The sequence below is a fragment of the Mus caroli genome, unplaced genomic scaffold, assembly GCF_978045245.1.
Source record: "Mus caroli unplaced genomic scaffold, Mus_caroli_1 scaffold_8, whole genome shotgun sequence".
NCBI lineage: Eukaryota > Metazoa > Chordata > Mammalia > Rodentia > Muridae > Mus > Mus caroli.
This window is the reverse complement of record NW_028227263.1, coordinates 91942718-91956846: the sequence shown is the minus strand read 5'-3', so window position 1 is coordinate 91956846 and position 14129 is coordinate 91942718. Positions and strand designations below refer to the sequence as shown.

General features: G+C 39.0%; 1 protein-coding gene across 4 annotated transcripts in view; it reads left to right on the top strand.

Moving 5' to 3' along the window:
* Luzp2 (leucine zipper protein 2) overlaps positions 1-6562 on the top strand; it is a 393196-nt gene extending 386634 nt beyond the window's left edge. For all 4 annotated transcript variants that reach the window (XM_029479976.1, XM_021168299.3, XM_029479978.2 and 1 more), the window contains 2 exons: positions 1923-2000; positions 2907-6562. In XM_029479976.1, coding sequence (XP_029335836.1) covers positions 1923-2000; positions 2907-3011 — 183 coding nt within the window. In that variant the 3' untranslated portion in view covers positions 3012-6562. The remainder of the gene's footprint in view (positions 1-1922; positions 2001-2906) is intronic.
* Positions 6563-14129: the final 7567 nt, after the last annotated feature.

Here is a 14129-nt window from a genome sequence, read left to right as displayed (position 1 = left end):
TTTATGGCCTCAGGTGCCAGGAAGGGAATAGGGAGGAGGGGGTGATGACTGGCTCCTTAGCACAAGGCCATTTGGCTTATTAGGATTGGAAGCTGTGAAAGGCCTACTTTCTCATGGTATGGTCTCTAACAAAGAGAAGTGATTTTTAGATCTGAATCTTGTTTTTCTGGTGTGATGGTGTATCCAGGACTTGCTATTGTGGGAAAATTGGGTTCTGATGATGCCAAGTAACCTTGGTTTCTGTTGCTCATGTTCTTGTGCTTGCCTCCTGCCATCTAATTATCTCTAGTGATCCCTGCCCTAGCTATATCTGACTGGAGTCTGTCCTTCCTGTGATTCTGGTTGTGTTAGGACTCCTCAGAGTCCAACTGTCTCTCGGATCCTGGGATTCTGGGATTCTGGGATCCTGCGATCCTGGGTATGTCAGAATTCCTGGGAGTCAAGCTGCCTTTGGGACCCTGAGATCCTGGTGTGACCAAGCTCCTGGTATCCTAGGACCCTGTGATCCTATGATCCTGGACATGTTAGAGTACCTGGGAGTGGAGCTTCCTCTGGCTGTTGTGGGACTGGCCGTGAAGTTCACGCCCAAAGTCTGCTCAGTGCACCTGCTCAGTGACTCACTCTATTGTAATATTTGTTGATAATAGGAGAAAAGTGTGGAGAGGAAGGAGCAAGTAAATAGAGATATGAGGAAGCAAAAGGAGGAGGAAATCAATCTTAATGCTGCTTAATACAAAGTGAATGCTTAGGGGAGTTGTTTTCATTGTCAATAGCTTCTTTATCTTCTTACATCACTTAGGAATAAATGGGAACATATGGTTTCTTGCTTTATAAAATAGAGGGATATTTTAGCCACAGAAATTTTACAATTTTAAAATATGGCAAAGTATTTTGCCAGACATATTTAAAACTTAGGACCACTCACTGCTTTCCAAAGTGCCTGGATTTGATCCCTAGCTTCCATAGATGGCTTACAACTATCAATCATTCCAGTCCAAAGGAGTCCAGTGCCCTCTTTTGGCCTACTTGGACACAAGACACAGACATACACAAATTTAAAATCTTTTCTGTATAAAATATTTCAAGTCATTTTTATTTTTATTTGCACATTTGTACGTATGTGTGTGTGTGAGAGAGAGAGAGAGGGAGAGCGAGAGCGAGAGCGAGAGAGAGAGAGAGAGAGAGAGAGAGTTAGTTCTGTGAACATGTTCGCAGAGGCTAGGGAAGGTCATTGAATCTCCAGGAGCAGAAGTCATATGTGAATGTCAGTTCACGTGGGTGCTTGGAATTAATCTCTGGTCCCCTTAAAGAGTGGCAAGCACTTTTAATTGCTGAAGAGTCTCTCTAGGCCTCTGCCATAGGATATTGATGTCCCTGAAGACACATTCACTATTGATGACTGATTTAAATCTTAGGGTTCCAGTACATCACAGATACAATATTTCTTTAATCTTTTCCTTCTTTTGAATATTTCCCCATAGAATCGAGCCTATTCTTAGCCACTGATAGAAAGAAGCCATCCTCTGAGATGCAAATGACTCAGCCCTTGCTCCTGGAAACCCATTCAATTGAGAGGATTTTGCCCTTAGGTTTTTGTTGGAGCTTTTTTTTTTAATTTTTTAATTAGATATTTTCTTTATTTACATTTAAAATGCTATTCCCTTTCCTGGTTTTCCCTCCAAACACCCCTATCCCATTCCCTGTCCCCCTGCTTCTATGAAGGTGTTCCCCCATCCATTCCCCTACACTGGGGCATTGAGCTTTCATAGGATGAAGGGCCTCTCCTCCCACTGATGTCTGATAAGGCCACACTATGAATTGACTTGGTGCAAACTTCTGAATGGGAACAATCCACAGAGAGTCTTCCATTACCTTTCTTTGTTTAATTTAATTAACTTGACCTATTTTTAATTGTTTTACAGGAGGGTAGTTCCTGTTTGGTGAAGCATGAGGAGGGTGCCCAAAGTAACAGCACTGCAGAATCAGAGCTCACAACACAGGTATTCCCTCGTTAATCTACTTGATCTTCATTATATCCAGAAGGTTGATCTTATACCCTCTGGACTGCATGGCAATTCTTGTTTATTTTATTTAACATTAATTTACTGTGTGTTTGGGGGTGGTGGGGAAAGGGGCATGCCATGGCTCTTATGTGGAGGTCAACAGATACTAAGAAAGATTCTATTCTCTTTCTACCACATGAGTTCCAGACAGCAAAATCAGCTCATCAAGCTTAATAGAAAGCACCTACGCCTAATAAGCAATTTTAAAAGACATGGAGGAAGCCCTTATATTGTCTAAAAGAGTGTGTGTAGTTCCTTCAGCCAGGACCCTTGAGATTCACTTGTCTGCTGTGCTTGCCAGTAAAGATTTTAATATGCCTATGTGAAATTCTGCAAAGGTAGAGAACAGATCCCTTCCTCCCCCTCTATGATGCCAACCAAGAAAGAAAATTAAACAGAGAATTAAAAACATGTCCATAATTTTTATGAGATGAGAGAGATTAAAGATGACTGGGGAAGTGGAGTAGGTGTAAAAAGTAGTCACCCTCCACAAAAATAAACACCAAAATCACCCGAAAAGGTTAATTCAGACTTCACATATTGATAAATGATAAAATATTATATAATAACAATGTTCAGAAAATAGTAGAGTTCAATGAATTTATATCTGATGATTTGACCTAAGTTTTCTCATGGTAGCTTTTGAGGAATTGTACCAGTTGTAAACACAATACTTACATTTGGTAAAATTCTGAATATTTACTTAGTTTGTGACTTTCCTTGCTGTCTAGATGGTATTTATTTACACTGATAGACCTTTGCTGTCCTGCTACAATTTTGTATTTTTACCTTAAATATGCCTAGTTTTAATCTTCTAATTGTCTATTCTATATTGTTTGGCAGAAATTACAAATGCCTATTTGTTCTGAGTGTGAGGAGAAAAAAGGCCCAGAAAACCCATCAGCCAGTTTCGATGGGACTCCAGCGAGAGAAGAGAAGCTACTGTAAACAGGAGGCATGGGATCCAAAGTTTCTCTTGCATCGACATGTTTCTAGAGTACAGGCTTGATGGGATCACCACGTTTCTAAAGCATGCAAATTTTACAAAATTTTATGTAACTTTATAATGTGGACTACACAATTTCCAAAAGATTCCAGGCTGACTATGAACCTTAGCAATAATCTAATCAAATGGGTTTCTTCACTCATGCGTATCTAACTGTCGTCTCTAAAATTACCCAATATAAATTGATCTGTTTTTAGCTAAAATACAGCTACAACATTTTTTTTGGTCTTTGTGTGGATATCTAGTACCTATAAGATCTAGTTGGTACCATCAACTGGAACATGATCAACTATGAGTCCTGGTGATTTTAAATTTGCAAACATATGAAGGTTTGGTCCACAGTGACAATCTAGTGTCATTTCTTCCAAAGTTGGAATTTGCAGGCCAGAATACATTATTTTAGATATTTATTGCTTGGCTCATTACATTAACTTAATAACCATTTGATATAACTTATGACCAGTAAATTCAGTTAATGATAAGTTAGTTACCAGAGTGTATTAGTTAGATTTAATAATATGATATACACACAAGGTTTTTCATTTTTAGAATGAATGACAGATATCCTTCATAGCATCTTTTAAGTTTTAAAACATTCTTTGTGCATATTCACTAATGTTGTTTCAAGATGTGAATCAAGCTGTCTGAAGTTCCAGTTTTACTTTTTCTGATGTTAGATGATAAAATATAAAATGGGAAAATTTCTAAAATATTAACATATAAGGTGTCCATAGATACTTTAGAATGGACATTTGATTAAGGCAAAATGACATGGAATAAATTTTTTTAAAGCAATGATGTTTTAGCTTTGAAGATAGGATTTTATATTAGAATATAACTGATCAAAAGATCTAGACTGTGGCATAATTATAGCATAATTCCTAATCAAGAAAGATGGACATAAAATGATAATATATTCAAACACCACTTGGCAGATAAAAACTGACCAACGGATGAAGTCAGGAAGTCCACACTCACTGAGTGCATCCACTTCTCTTGGTTAAACACTTTGAAAGCACAGGAGAAAAAAAGATTAAAACCACTGGCTGTATAATATTAATCTGCCATGCCCCAATTAACACCATTAGGGAACATATCCCAGAATAATAAAAAAAGTTAAAGGAAATCAGTTGGACTTAATTTCTAGAATCCAATGCCATGTATGTGGTATACTCAAAGAAGCTTTTTGAGCTCTAGAATTGGATAAAGCCGATGGCAGAGAAGACCACTGCATTAATTCTACATGCAGAGTAGTTTTGTGGGTTTTGTCATCACTTTCACTCTTAAAAGAATAGGTGAAGCTGGAAACATCCCAGATGCCCCTCAACCAAAGAATGGATACAGAAAATTGTTTCATTTCTACAATGGAATACTACTCAGCTATTGAAAAACTAACATTCCTTAACTCCAGTTCATAAGGATCCAATGGCTCCTTGTAACCTCTATGGGCACCCAGAACTCACTTAGTGCACAGAAATACATGTGAAAAGAACACCTGTGTACATTTTAATAAATCTGTAGTCACATTAAAATAAAAAAGGAGAGAGAAAGAATTCATAGATTTTTTTTTTTCGGTGAACTGACCAAGATAAAATATATGATCAGGAGACAAAAATCTGTACTCACCACATCTCCAGTTACATATCACTCCACCCCCTGTTTCATATAGTATTAAATTCTCTTAGTAGAATAATACATCTATACTTTTCTATTTCTTTTTCTTTTGAAGCAAAACTTTTTTGAAGTAAAAAAAATATATATGTGTGTGTTTGTCAAGTTCGGCTCAAAATTAATACAAAGTGGAGTATGACCTTAAGCTCTTTATCATCCTGCCTCTATTTTCCAAGGGCTGAGAGTTTCAGCCACTCACCATCACTACAGTACTGAAAAGTAGCAGTTCAGTTTTCATTTAAGATTACCTTTCCACTCTTATCTAGGGCATTGATTTCCTGCCTCATCCCTGTGAATCCCGCAGGATGCTAGTCACTTGTTCTTCGCATGGCTGGTTGTGAATATCTGTGACTCCATGTAGGAATGACTGGATAAGGAGTTCCAAGTTCAAGCAACCTTGTTTCCTAGTTTTGTGTTTTGTCTTGGCTTTGACTTCCTGTTCTAGAATGTGGTGATATAATCAGTTTGCTTTTCTCAACTCTTGGAATGATAAAATGGGTTTTAATCAATAGGGTAAAATTTCCTCCTAAAATATATGCATTCTTGTGTATCTACAGGTTTTCTCTAGGTTGTGTGTCATACTATTTACTACTTATATTTGAAAGAGACACTCTAAGAGCAGGAGGTTTTATTCTAACCACTTTTAAGGAGCATTACAAAAGTTCATTTAGTAGTTTGATAGGGTTACTTTCAATATGATTTGAGGTTTTTCTTTAATTAGTGTGTTTTGTCTCTCTTAGCCCTTGCCTTCCTTTGAGAATGGGATTGAAATATTCAAACTATTTTCCTTACCAGTGTTCTATTTTTCTTAACTACCAACTTTACACTAGACATCATCTGAAGAATTAATATTCTTCAATTAATTCTTCAGATGATGAAGAGAACTGACCATTCCCACCTGGAAAGACTATTATCCAATATATTTACAATACATGGTGTGATTCTGTTGCAATGTTAAGTAAAGAAATACAACTTGGAGTTTACACACAGCCCATCGATTGCTATTGAGGACTTCCCCATGTTTTCTAATGAAATAACATATTTAATATGTCCTTCCACAACATTATGAAATTTCTCTATTTTATAATATTATAATATAATAACAACTCAACTTAAAGTGTGAATCTAAGACAATGTACTCATTTGTAAATTAGCAAACTTTTGAACTCTGTCTTTTCTTTTATGTACATAAACTATGTCAATAAACTAGTGCCTCAGACCTGTGAGCCCTAATGAGCACTGGCTGTGTCTGTCGATTGGATCATGCACAGAAGAAGATGGTTCAGGCATTCATCTAGATAAAAATTTCTTCAAATATCTAAATGTGGAAAATACCAGTGGCTGACGTTATTTTTGTCCTTAAGCAGCTAATTAGCGTAGCTTGCTGTTTTACTCACAGTTTTGTTTCATACAAACACACTGAATTACCAACTCAATACAGCTGAGGTATGGGGCAGGGTTGTTTTGGTTTTGTTTGTTTTGGTTTTGTATTTTTTTGTTTGTTTTTGGGTTTGTGGAACAGACTTTTGCTGTTTTAGGTGGACAAGGTATATAACTGGACTGAAATTAAATTTGTGAATTTTCTATAAGTGAATCCTTTATTTTTATAGCACAGGTATTATAATTACCACTAACTACAGCACAGAGGTGCAAATAAAAATTGGGACCATGCGATAGGGTGAGTCATGAACATGTTTTTTTACATAGGTGACTATACTGGCAAATGCTCACATCTCCAAGCTATGTATTCATCTGGATTGTGTCACATGATGGTCAAGTATTGAAAACTAAAAAGTGCTGAAAGTGGCCTATTTTTCTTCAATAAAACAATTTGTTACAAAGATCATAATGTATTTTACCTTATGAAAACTTAATGGAACATCAAATACTGCCCGTCTTTATATAACAGAACCCAAGGACTACTTTGAAATCTCATATTGAAAGCTTCTTTGTTTGACAATGCAAACACAGAGTATTTAAGTAGTATAATTCATGATGGTGGGACTTACACTTTTTACATGACTGTAATATTTTTATTGTTCTTTACATTTAATTAACAATTAATATATATACTAAAGGAGAACAATTTGGTTCTTGCTGCAGTCATCAAATGAAGAATGGTTATTGCAAGCTCCATAGGTAATGTTTATATATTTTGTAAAAATTAACTAAGGTCTGAGGTAGTGGGAAGGATCAAAAGAAAGAGTAAGGGGCACATGCTGCCATGAAACCCAACCAAACACACCTTTTACTAAGAAAGAGAGAGAAGAGAGAAGGAAACACTTTTTGTGTGTGTTTGTTTGTTTGTTTGTTTGTTTTCTTTATCCTGCTATTCCCTGCCTTTCTCTCCAGAAGGACAATTTGTGGTCTATATTTGTAGCTTTATTCAGGGTGGCCACAATATAACTTATAGATCAATGCAGTAAGCATATGATGATACACCATTTAGTAATAAGTTATCTTCTAGATAAGCATTGTCCTGTCTAGTTTTATGTCAACTTGACATGAGCTAGAATCACTGGAGATGAAGAAACCTCAAGTAAGAAAATGCCTCCATAAGATTAGTCTATAGGTATCGCTGTAGGGCATTTCCTTAATCAGTGATTGATGGTAGAAGTCTCAGTCCATTGAGGATGGTGCCATGCCTGGGCTGGCAGTCCTGGCTTCTATAAGAAAACAGGCTGAACAAGAAATGTGAACAAACCAGTATGTTGCTTTCCATGGCATCAGTGGACTGTTCTATATGAACTTAGTCTTGGGATAGATGAAGGCAGGAGCATGAGGAATAGGGTTGGAGGAGATAGATGAAGAAAAGTGCAGGGAGAGGACTGAAATTGGGGGAAACTTAAGGGGTAGTGTGGAAACCTGATGCAGTGGAAACTTCCTGACATCTATAAGGGTGACCTTAGTGAGGACTCCTAGTAATAGAGGATGCAGAGTCTAAACTGACCATCTTTTGTAGTCAGGCAAGGCTTCTAGTGGTGGGACTGACTAGGTAGTGTTCGTTTGAATTGTTGGTTGAGGGGATCTGGTGGAGATTCCTAAACAACCCAGGCTGATGCTAGGACAGTGGCTCACTCTTCAAAGCCTTGCAATGTGAACCATTGCAAAGGAAAACATCCATATGGTCATTGTCTGTAGAGAGTACAAACTGGTACCTGCATGAAACCTTCACCTCTACATTCTATTCTCTTTGGCATGCATGAAGGTACTCTTAAGGCGAGAGACAGAGACAGAGACAGACAGACAGACACACAAACAGAAAGAGAGAGAGAGAGAGATCTTGACACCAACCTTCTCACAAAACCATTTACCTACAATCTATATTGCCTACAAGATGTGCTGGGGCAATAGTGGTACAAAACTTGTGAGAGTGACCAACCAATGTGTGGTTTAACTTGAGGTCCAATATAGAAGAGGAAGTCTATGATCTACACTGTTTGTATGTCCAGGAACCAGAAACTGGATAGCCCAGCGACCTAGGATGATACCTAGCAACTGACAAAGTGAAAAAAGGAAAGAAAGGGAGGGAGGGAGGGAGGGAGGGAGGGAGGGAGGGAGGGAGGGAGGGAGGAAGGAAGGAAGGAAGGAAGGAAGGAAGGAAGGAAGGAAGGAAGGAAGGAAGGAAGGAAGGAAGGAAGGAAGGAGAAAATGATTTGTAATGATATTCTGCCTTGTCCAGATATTATCATAGAGGCTTCCTGCAGCATCAGATGGGAGCCAGTGCAGAGACCCACAGCCAAACATTATGTAGAAAAGGAGTCTAAATTGGCAGTCTTTTTTGAATTCCTCCACTCAGAGATCAGGAAGCTTCATGTGAGTCAGAGGGAATGGAAGACAACCGAATCAACTAAGCAGAGCTCTAGAAATGCACAGGGATGGAAACAGCAAATCACAGGGCCTGTATATATCTGCACCAGAGCCAATGCATATATGTTATAGCTGCTAGCTTGGTGTGTTTGTGGGACTCCTAACAATACATCTCTGACTCTTTCACATGGTCTTGGGACTCTCTTGTTCCTATTGGCTTACTTTATGCAGCCTCAGTAGGAGGGTTTTGCCTTGCTTTATCATATCTTGTTTAGTCCTATTCTGGCTCTTAGAGGTCTGCTCTTTTCTCAAGAGTAAATGGACAGGAAGTGGATCTAGGTGAGAGGGAAAGTGAAGGGTAGGGGCTGGGAAGAATGAAAAACAGGTTAACCATGGTTGGGATAGATTGTGTGAGAGAAGAATCTTTTTTCAATTAAAAAAAAAAACATGTTGAGAGTAGTACAGACAGTAGAGGACTGGCTTGTGAAGTTTGAGTTAAGCCAAGCATCTACCAGGCCATTTATGTAAATAAACTGTGGTATCTGCTCAGCTTAAGCTAACCAGTTGTGTTTAACAAGAGACCAGAACTACTGAAGTAAAACCTTTGTTTACTGAGACAATTAATGCTGGTTAGCTGGAGCTGAGAGGTTAGCAGTGACTAAAAAGAGACCAACATCCTAGAGGTAAAATCTGAGAAGTATGTCCTCAGAGCTAGCAGACTGAAGCTGTATTCCAAAGGCTGACATTGGCAGCTGCATTGGCAGCTGAACTTGGCAGTGTAAGAGTACTGTTTTTGAAGGCGTTAAGGGGTCATGGAAAGCTGCTGAAGCTTGGCACTAGAGAGGCTAGAATAGCAGCATAGCAGTTGAAGGTCTCCTTTGGGAGAGGCCCTTGCTCCTGTGAAGGCTGGATGCCCTAGTATAGGGAACGCCAGGACAGGGAAATGGGAGTAGGTAGGTTGGTGAGCGGGGAGTGGGGTGGGGGTGGATAAGTAGTTTTCTGAAGGGAGACCAAGAAAAAGGGATCACATTTGAAATGTAAATAAAGAAAATATGTAATAAAAAAGAAGAAAGTGCTCCATAAGATTGGGTTATAGACCAGCCTGTTAGCATTTCCTGAATTCGTAATTGTTGAGGGAGGATCTAATCCGTTGTGTGAAAGGCCACTCTTGGGCAGGTGGTCCTGGGTTCTATAAAAAAAACAGGCTGAGCAGCCCATGGAGAGCAAGACACAATCTTTTAATCTTCTCCTGTCTCCAGGTTCCTACCTTGTTTGAGTCCCTGTCCTGACTTCCTTCAATGATGAGAAGTGATGTGGAAAAGGAAGCCACATAAACCCTTTCTTCCCCAAGTTGTTTTGGTCGTGCCATTTTATCACAGCAATAGTAACCCTAACTAGTACACATCATTAGACATTCTCTTTTTTTTTTTTTTTTTTTTTTTTTTTTTTTTTTTTTTTAGGTTTTTCGAGACAGGGTTTCTCTGTGTAGCCCTGGCTGTCCTGGCACTCACTTTGTAGACCAGGCTGGCCTCGAACTCAGAAATTCGCCTGCCTCTGCCTCCCGAGTGCTGGGATTAAAGGCGTGCGCCACCACGCCCGGCTGAAACTTTTTTCTTTTTCTTTTTTTTTTTTTTTTGGTAGACATTCTCATTTCTGCATGAATAACTGAGTGTATTGCAAAAACGTGGGCGGTATTGCTTACAACACACACACACACATGCATTGACATGGATGAACCACAGTGCATATGTCAAAGGACAACATTCAGAAATCTGTACTCTCCTCCCACCAAGAGGACTTTGGGATCAAACTCACATGTGGTGGCAGGCACCCTTACTGCCAGCATCATCTCTCTGGCCTCCAGTTACATATATATTTAGTAAATAAAGTCTAAATCCAGAGTGTTTTGTCAATTAGAGAATCACACGACCTCTGAGGCTCACTGTCTGCTCCTTTACTCAGCGAGTCACACTTTCATTTGTTAAATAGTCTCTGTAATTGGAAGTGAGCTTGTGACTCTAATTATTAAAAATTTGAAAGTAATTCTTATGCAGGCAATTACACTGAATGCATAACTGCACTATTTATTATTTCTTATTTGTGTATTCTCTGAAATCTTTGCAAAAGATGGTGCTGATACGGATAGTCAATTTATGAAAAAATAAAGGAAGGCAGTATTTGAATTATATTCCCAAGATTACATATTAGTCTTTAGGAGAGATAGGCTAGGAATCCATAAAGAAATAGCCATGTGCTTAAGTGTCACACCACAAGCCTCTGTGGAGAAAAACAAGGCTCTGCCATCATGGGACCTATAGTGTGGGAAAAAAGCAACCACCCATGTGCAAGCCATATAGGTAGGCGTGTGGCTGCTTCAATACACAACTCAAATTTCTCTTTCAAGTTTATTATACAGTCCAAGGTATCATGATGGTGCTAGGCTATGTAATAGCTAAGAATAGTATATTTCACACATTTCTAATACTTAACAAAATAAAATACAATGCTTTCACATACTAACATTATTTAAAACTGAGAACTTAAATCTAATCAACACATAGTTGTGAACCAGTACTGTGTGAAAATGGAAAACATCAAGTAAAAGAATCTATATATATATATATATATATATATATATATATATATATAATGTGTGTATGCCTAAATAAAAATTTACTGGATATTCTTTCCAGTTATTATTTTTTACATATAAACCTGTACAGATAAAATCACTCAGTATTAAAAGTCTCAAAAATGTATGTGGCAGATGGTTATTGTTCTCTGGCCATCAATTGAAACAAGTACTTCTGGTATCCTCTAGAGCTGTGGCATGTTTTTCTTTCCCTGTTGATAATTCTGTTCACATGTTCTTTGGCCCTTTAACAGAGGGATTCCAGCAGCACTGGAGACCACTGTGCTGAGTGAGATTCCCATAGCTTGGCTTGAACCTACTAGGCTAATACAGGCTGAGCAAATGTTATGATAGAGCAGAATCTCAATTCAGGCATTTGGTACATAGCAGCAACTCAGTTCAGGGAACACAGATTTGGCACACTTACTGCTTCATCCAGGCAGGTGCGTTTAGAGCTAGACCTAGACTCAGCAGGGATATTCATGGATGTTAACTTATACTGGCTAGTTTTGTGTCAACTTGACACAGCTGGAGTTATCACAGAGAAAGGAGTTTCAGTTGAGGAAATGCCTCCAAGAGATCCAACTGTAAGGCATTTCCTCAACTAGTGATCAAGGGGGAAAAGGCCCCTTGTGGGTGGGGCAATCTTTGGGCTGGTAGTCTTGGGTTCTATAAGAGAGCAGGCTGAGTAAGCCAGGAGAAGCAAGCCAGTGAAGAACATCCCTCCATGGCCTCTGCATCAGCTCCTGCTTCCTGACCTGTTTGAGTTCCAGTCCTGACTTCCTTTGGTGATGAACAGCAGCATGGAATTGTAAGCCAAATAAACCCTTTCCTCCCCTACTTGCTTCTTGGTCATGATGTTTGTGCAGAAATAGAAACCCTGACTAAGACATAACTGAATAGAGAGAAGAAGGGTCTTTTTCCAAGTGGTCCTATGTGCATGAAGCCTCAGAACAATTATACAGATTATATATACAAGTGCACTGATTATAACTAAGCCATTGTATAAGGGAACTGAGACGATTACAATGCCACATGTCCTCTGGGACTGAAGGGGAGTCATGGGGCTCTGAGAGAGTAAGAATGTTATCACAACATCCAGGAAGGAGCTACTTCATTTCCCGCAAATGGCGATAGCATATTCCTCTGACAGGAACTTGCTCTGACCTTTCCAGGTATCCGCTACTCTAGAATCAATACATTTATGAAAATCGACCTGATATGCCTAAGGAAATATTTTGTCAAGATTCTGCCTTCCTTTGATTTTTTTTTAAGTCAAAAGATACATTGCTACATCACCTGTTTTCAGGTTTTATTTAGAACTTGGATAATCACAAGCAGTTTGTGCCAGTGACTTACAGAACAAGGTCAGAACCCCAGTTGCAGCAGCCTGGTTTGTCTCTTTGTGAAGGCCTAGAGCTGCTTAGAATTGTTTTCTAGACATCCTGAGGGTAGCTCTATTGGCTGCCTCAGTTGTGCATTGGATTCCACGAACTCCCACCTCAACAGTAAGCAGGTAGAAGAGCAGTGTTGCTGTGTGTCATTTTTATTGCCTACTTTGCCTAAAATGTGTGCAATTCATGCATCTCCTGATTCTCTTCTGTGAATGGCCCAGTTTTCTCAGACTCCAAGTAGGTTTGATATTGTGGTGGTGAAAGATGTTTAAAAGAAATGCTGAGCAGCCATACTTTGCCTTGTTTCCACAAGCCTTAGCATATTCTGTTTCTAGGGCAGGTTTTTGCATAAGACAATTTATGGAATACATTCATCTCAATGGGGTTTGGAGACTCTGTTCACTGTGTAGGTTACAGTTTCTTGTGCTTCTAAATAAACAATATTAATTATTATTATAGCCTAAAAATCTCCAGATTTATTTACATACCACAAATTTGAAATCAGATTTCAGCCTTTGCTCTTATTTTGAGATAGAAATGTTCATTGAAACTATGGCATTTATTTGGTAATGATTTAATAATAATGTAAAATATTTTCCTGTTCCCTGATATGAATGATGTTCTAGATCTCTTTACATATTTACTCTTTTTTTAATTAATTAGTTAATTGCATCCTAATTGTTCCCTCCTTTCCCTGTACCACCTTGCAAAGTTTTTCCCCCATCACTCAGAAGGAGTTCCCTTCACTTCTGAGAGGATAGACCCACCCCTGGTATCCCCCAACCCTGGTGCATCAAGTTTCTGCAGGATAACTAGTCACATCCAGTCCAACTGAGGCCAGAAAAGGCAGCCCTCTGCCACTTATGTGTTTGCTCATTGGTTAGTGGCTCAGTCTCTGGGAGCTTCAAGGGATACAGATTAGTTAACACTGTTCATCTTCCTATGGGGTTGCCATCTCCTTGAGGGCCTTCTATTCTTCCTAACTCTTCCATAGGGACACATGACCTATATCCAATGTTTGTTTGTGGGTATCTATATCTATCTCAATCAGCTGCTGGGTAGAGCCTCACAGAGTGCTGCTCTGCTAGGCTCCTGTCTGTAAGCACAACATAGTATCATTAATAGTGTGAGGGATTAGTACCTGTCCATGGGATGGATCTCAAAATGGGTAAGTCACTGGTTGGCTATTTCTTCAGTCTTTGCTCCATCTTTGTCCCTGCATTTCTTTTAGACAGAAGCAATTTTGGGTCAAAAGTTTTATAGGTGGATTAGTGTCCCCATCCCTCCACTGTGGATCCTTTCTGGCTCCTGGAGGTGGTATATTCAGGTTCGATAACTCTACTATTGGGATTTTGGCAATGATCACTGACATTGACTCCTGGGAGACTTTCTCATCCTGGGTCTCTGAAATTTCCTAGAGATTTCTCCCCACAACCCACACCCAGCAGCTGCATATTTCAATTCATTCTTCTGGCCCTCTGGGCTTCTCTCCTCTCTAATGCTATGCCTGATGCTGTCCATACCCTATTCCTCTCACCTATCTCTCTCCCATC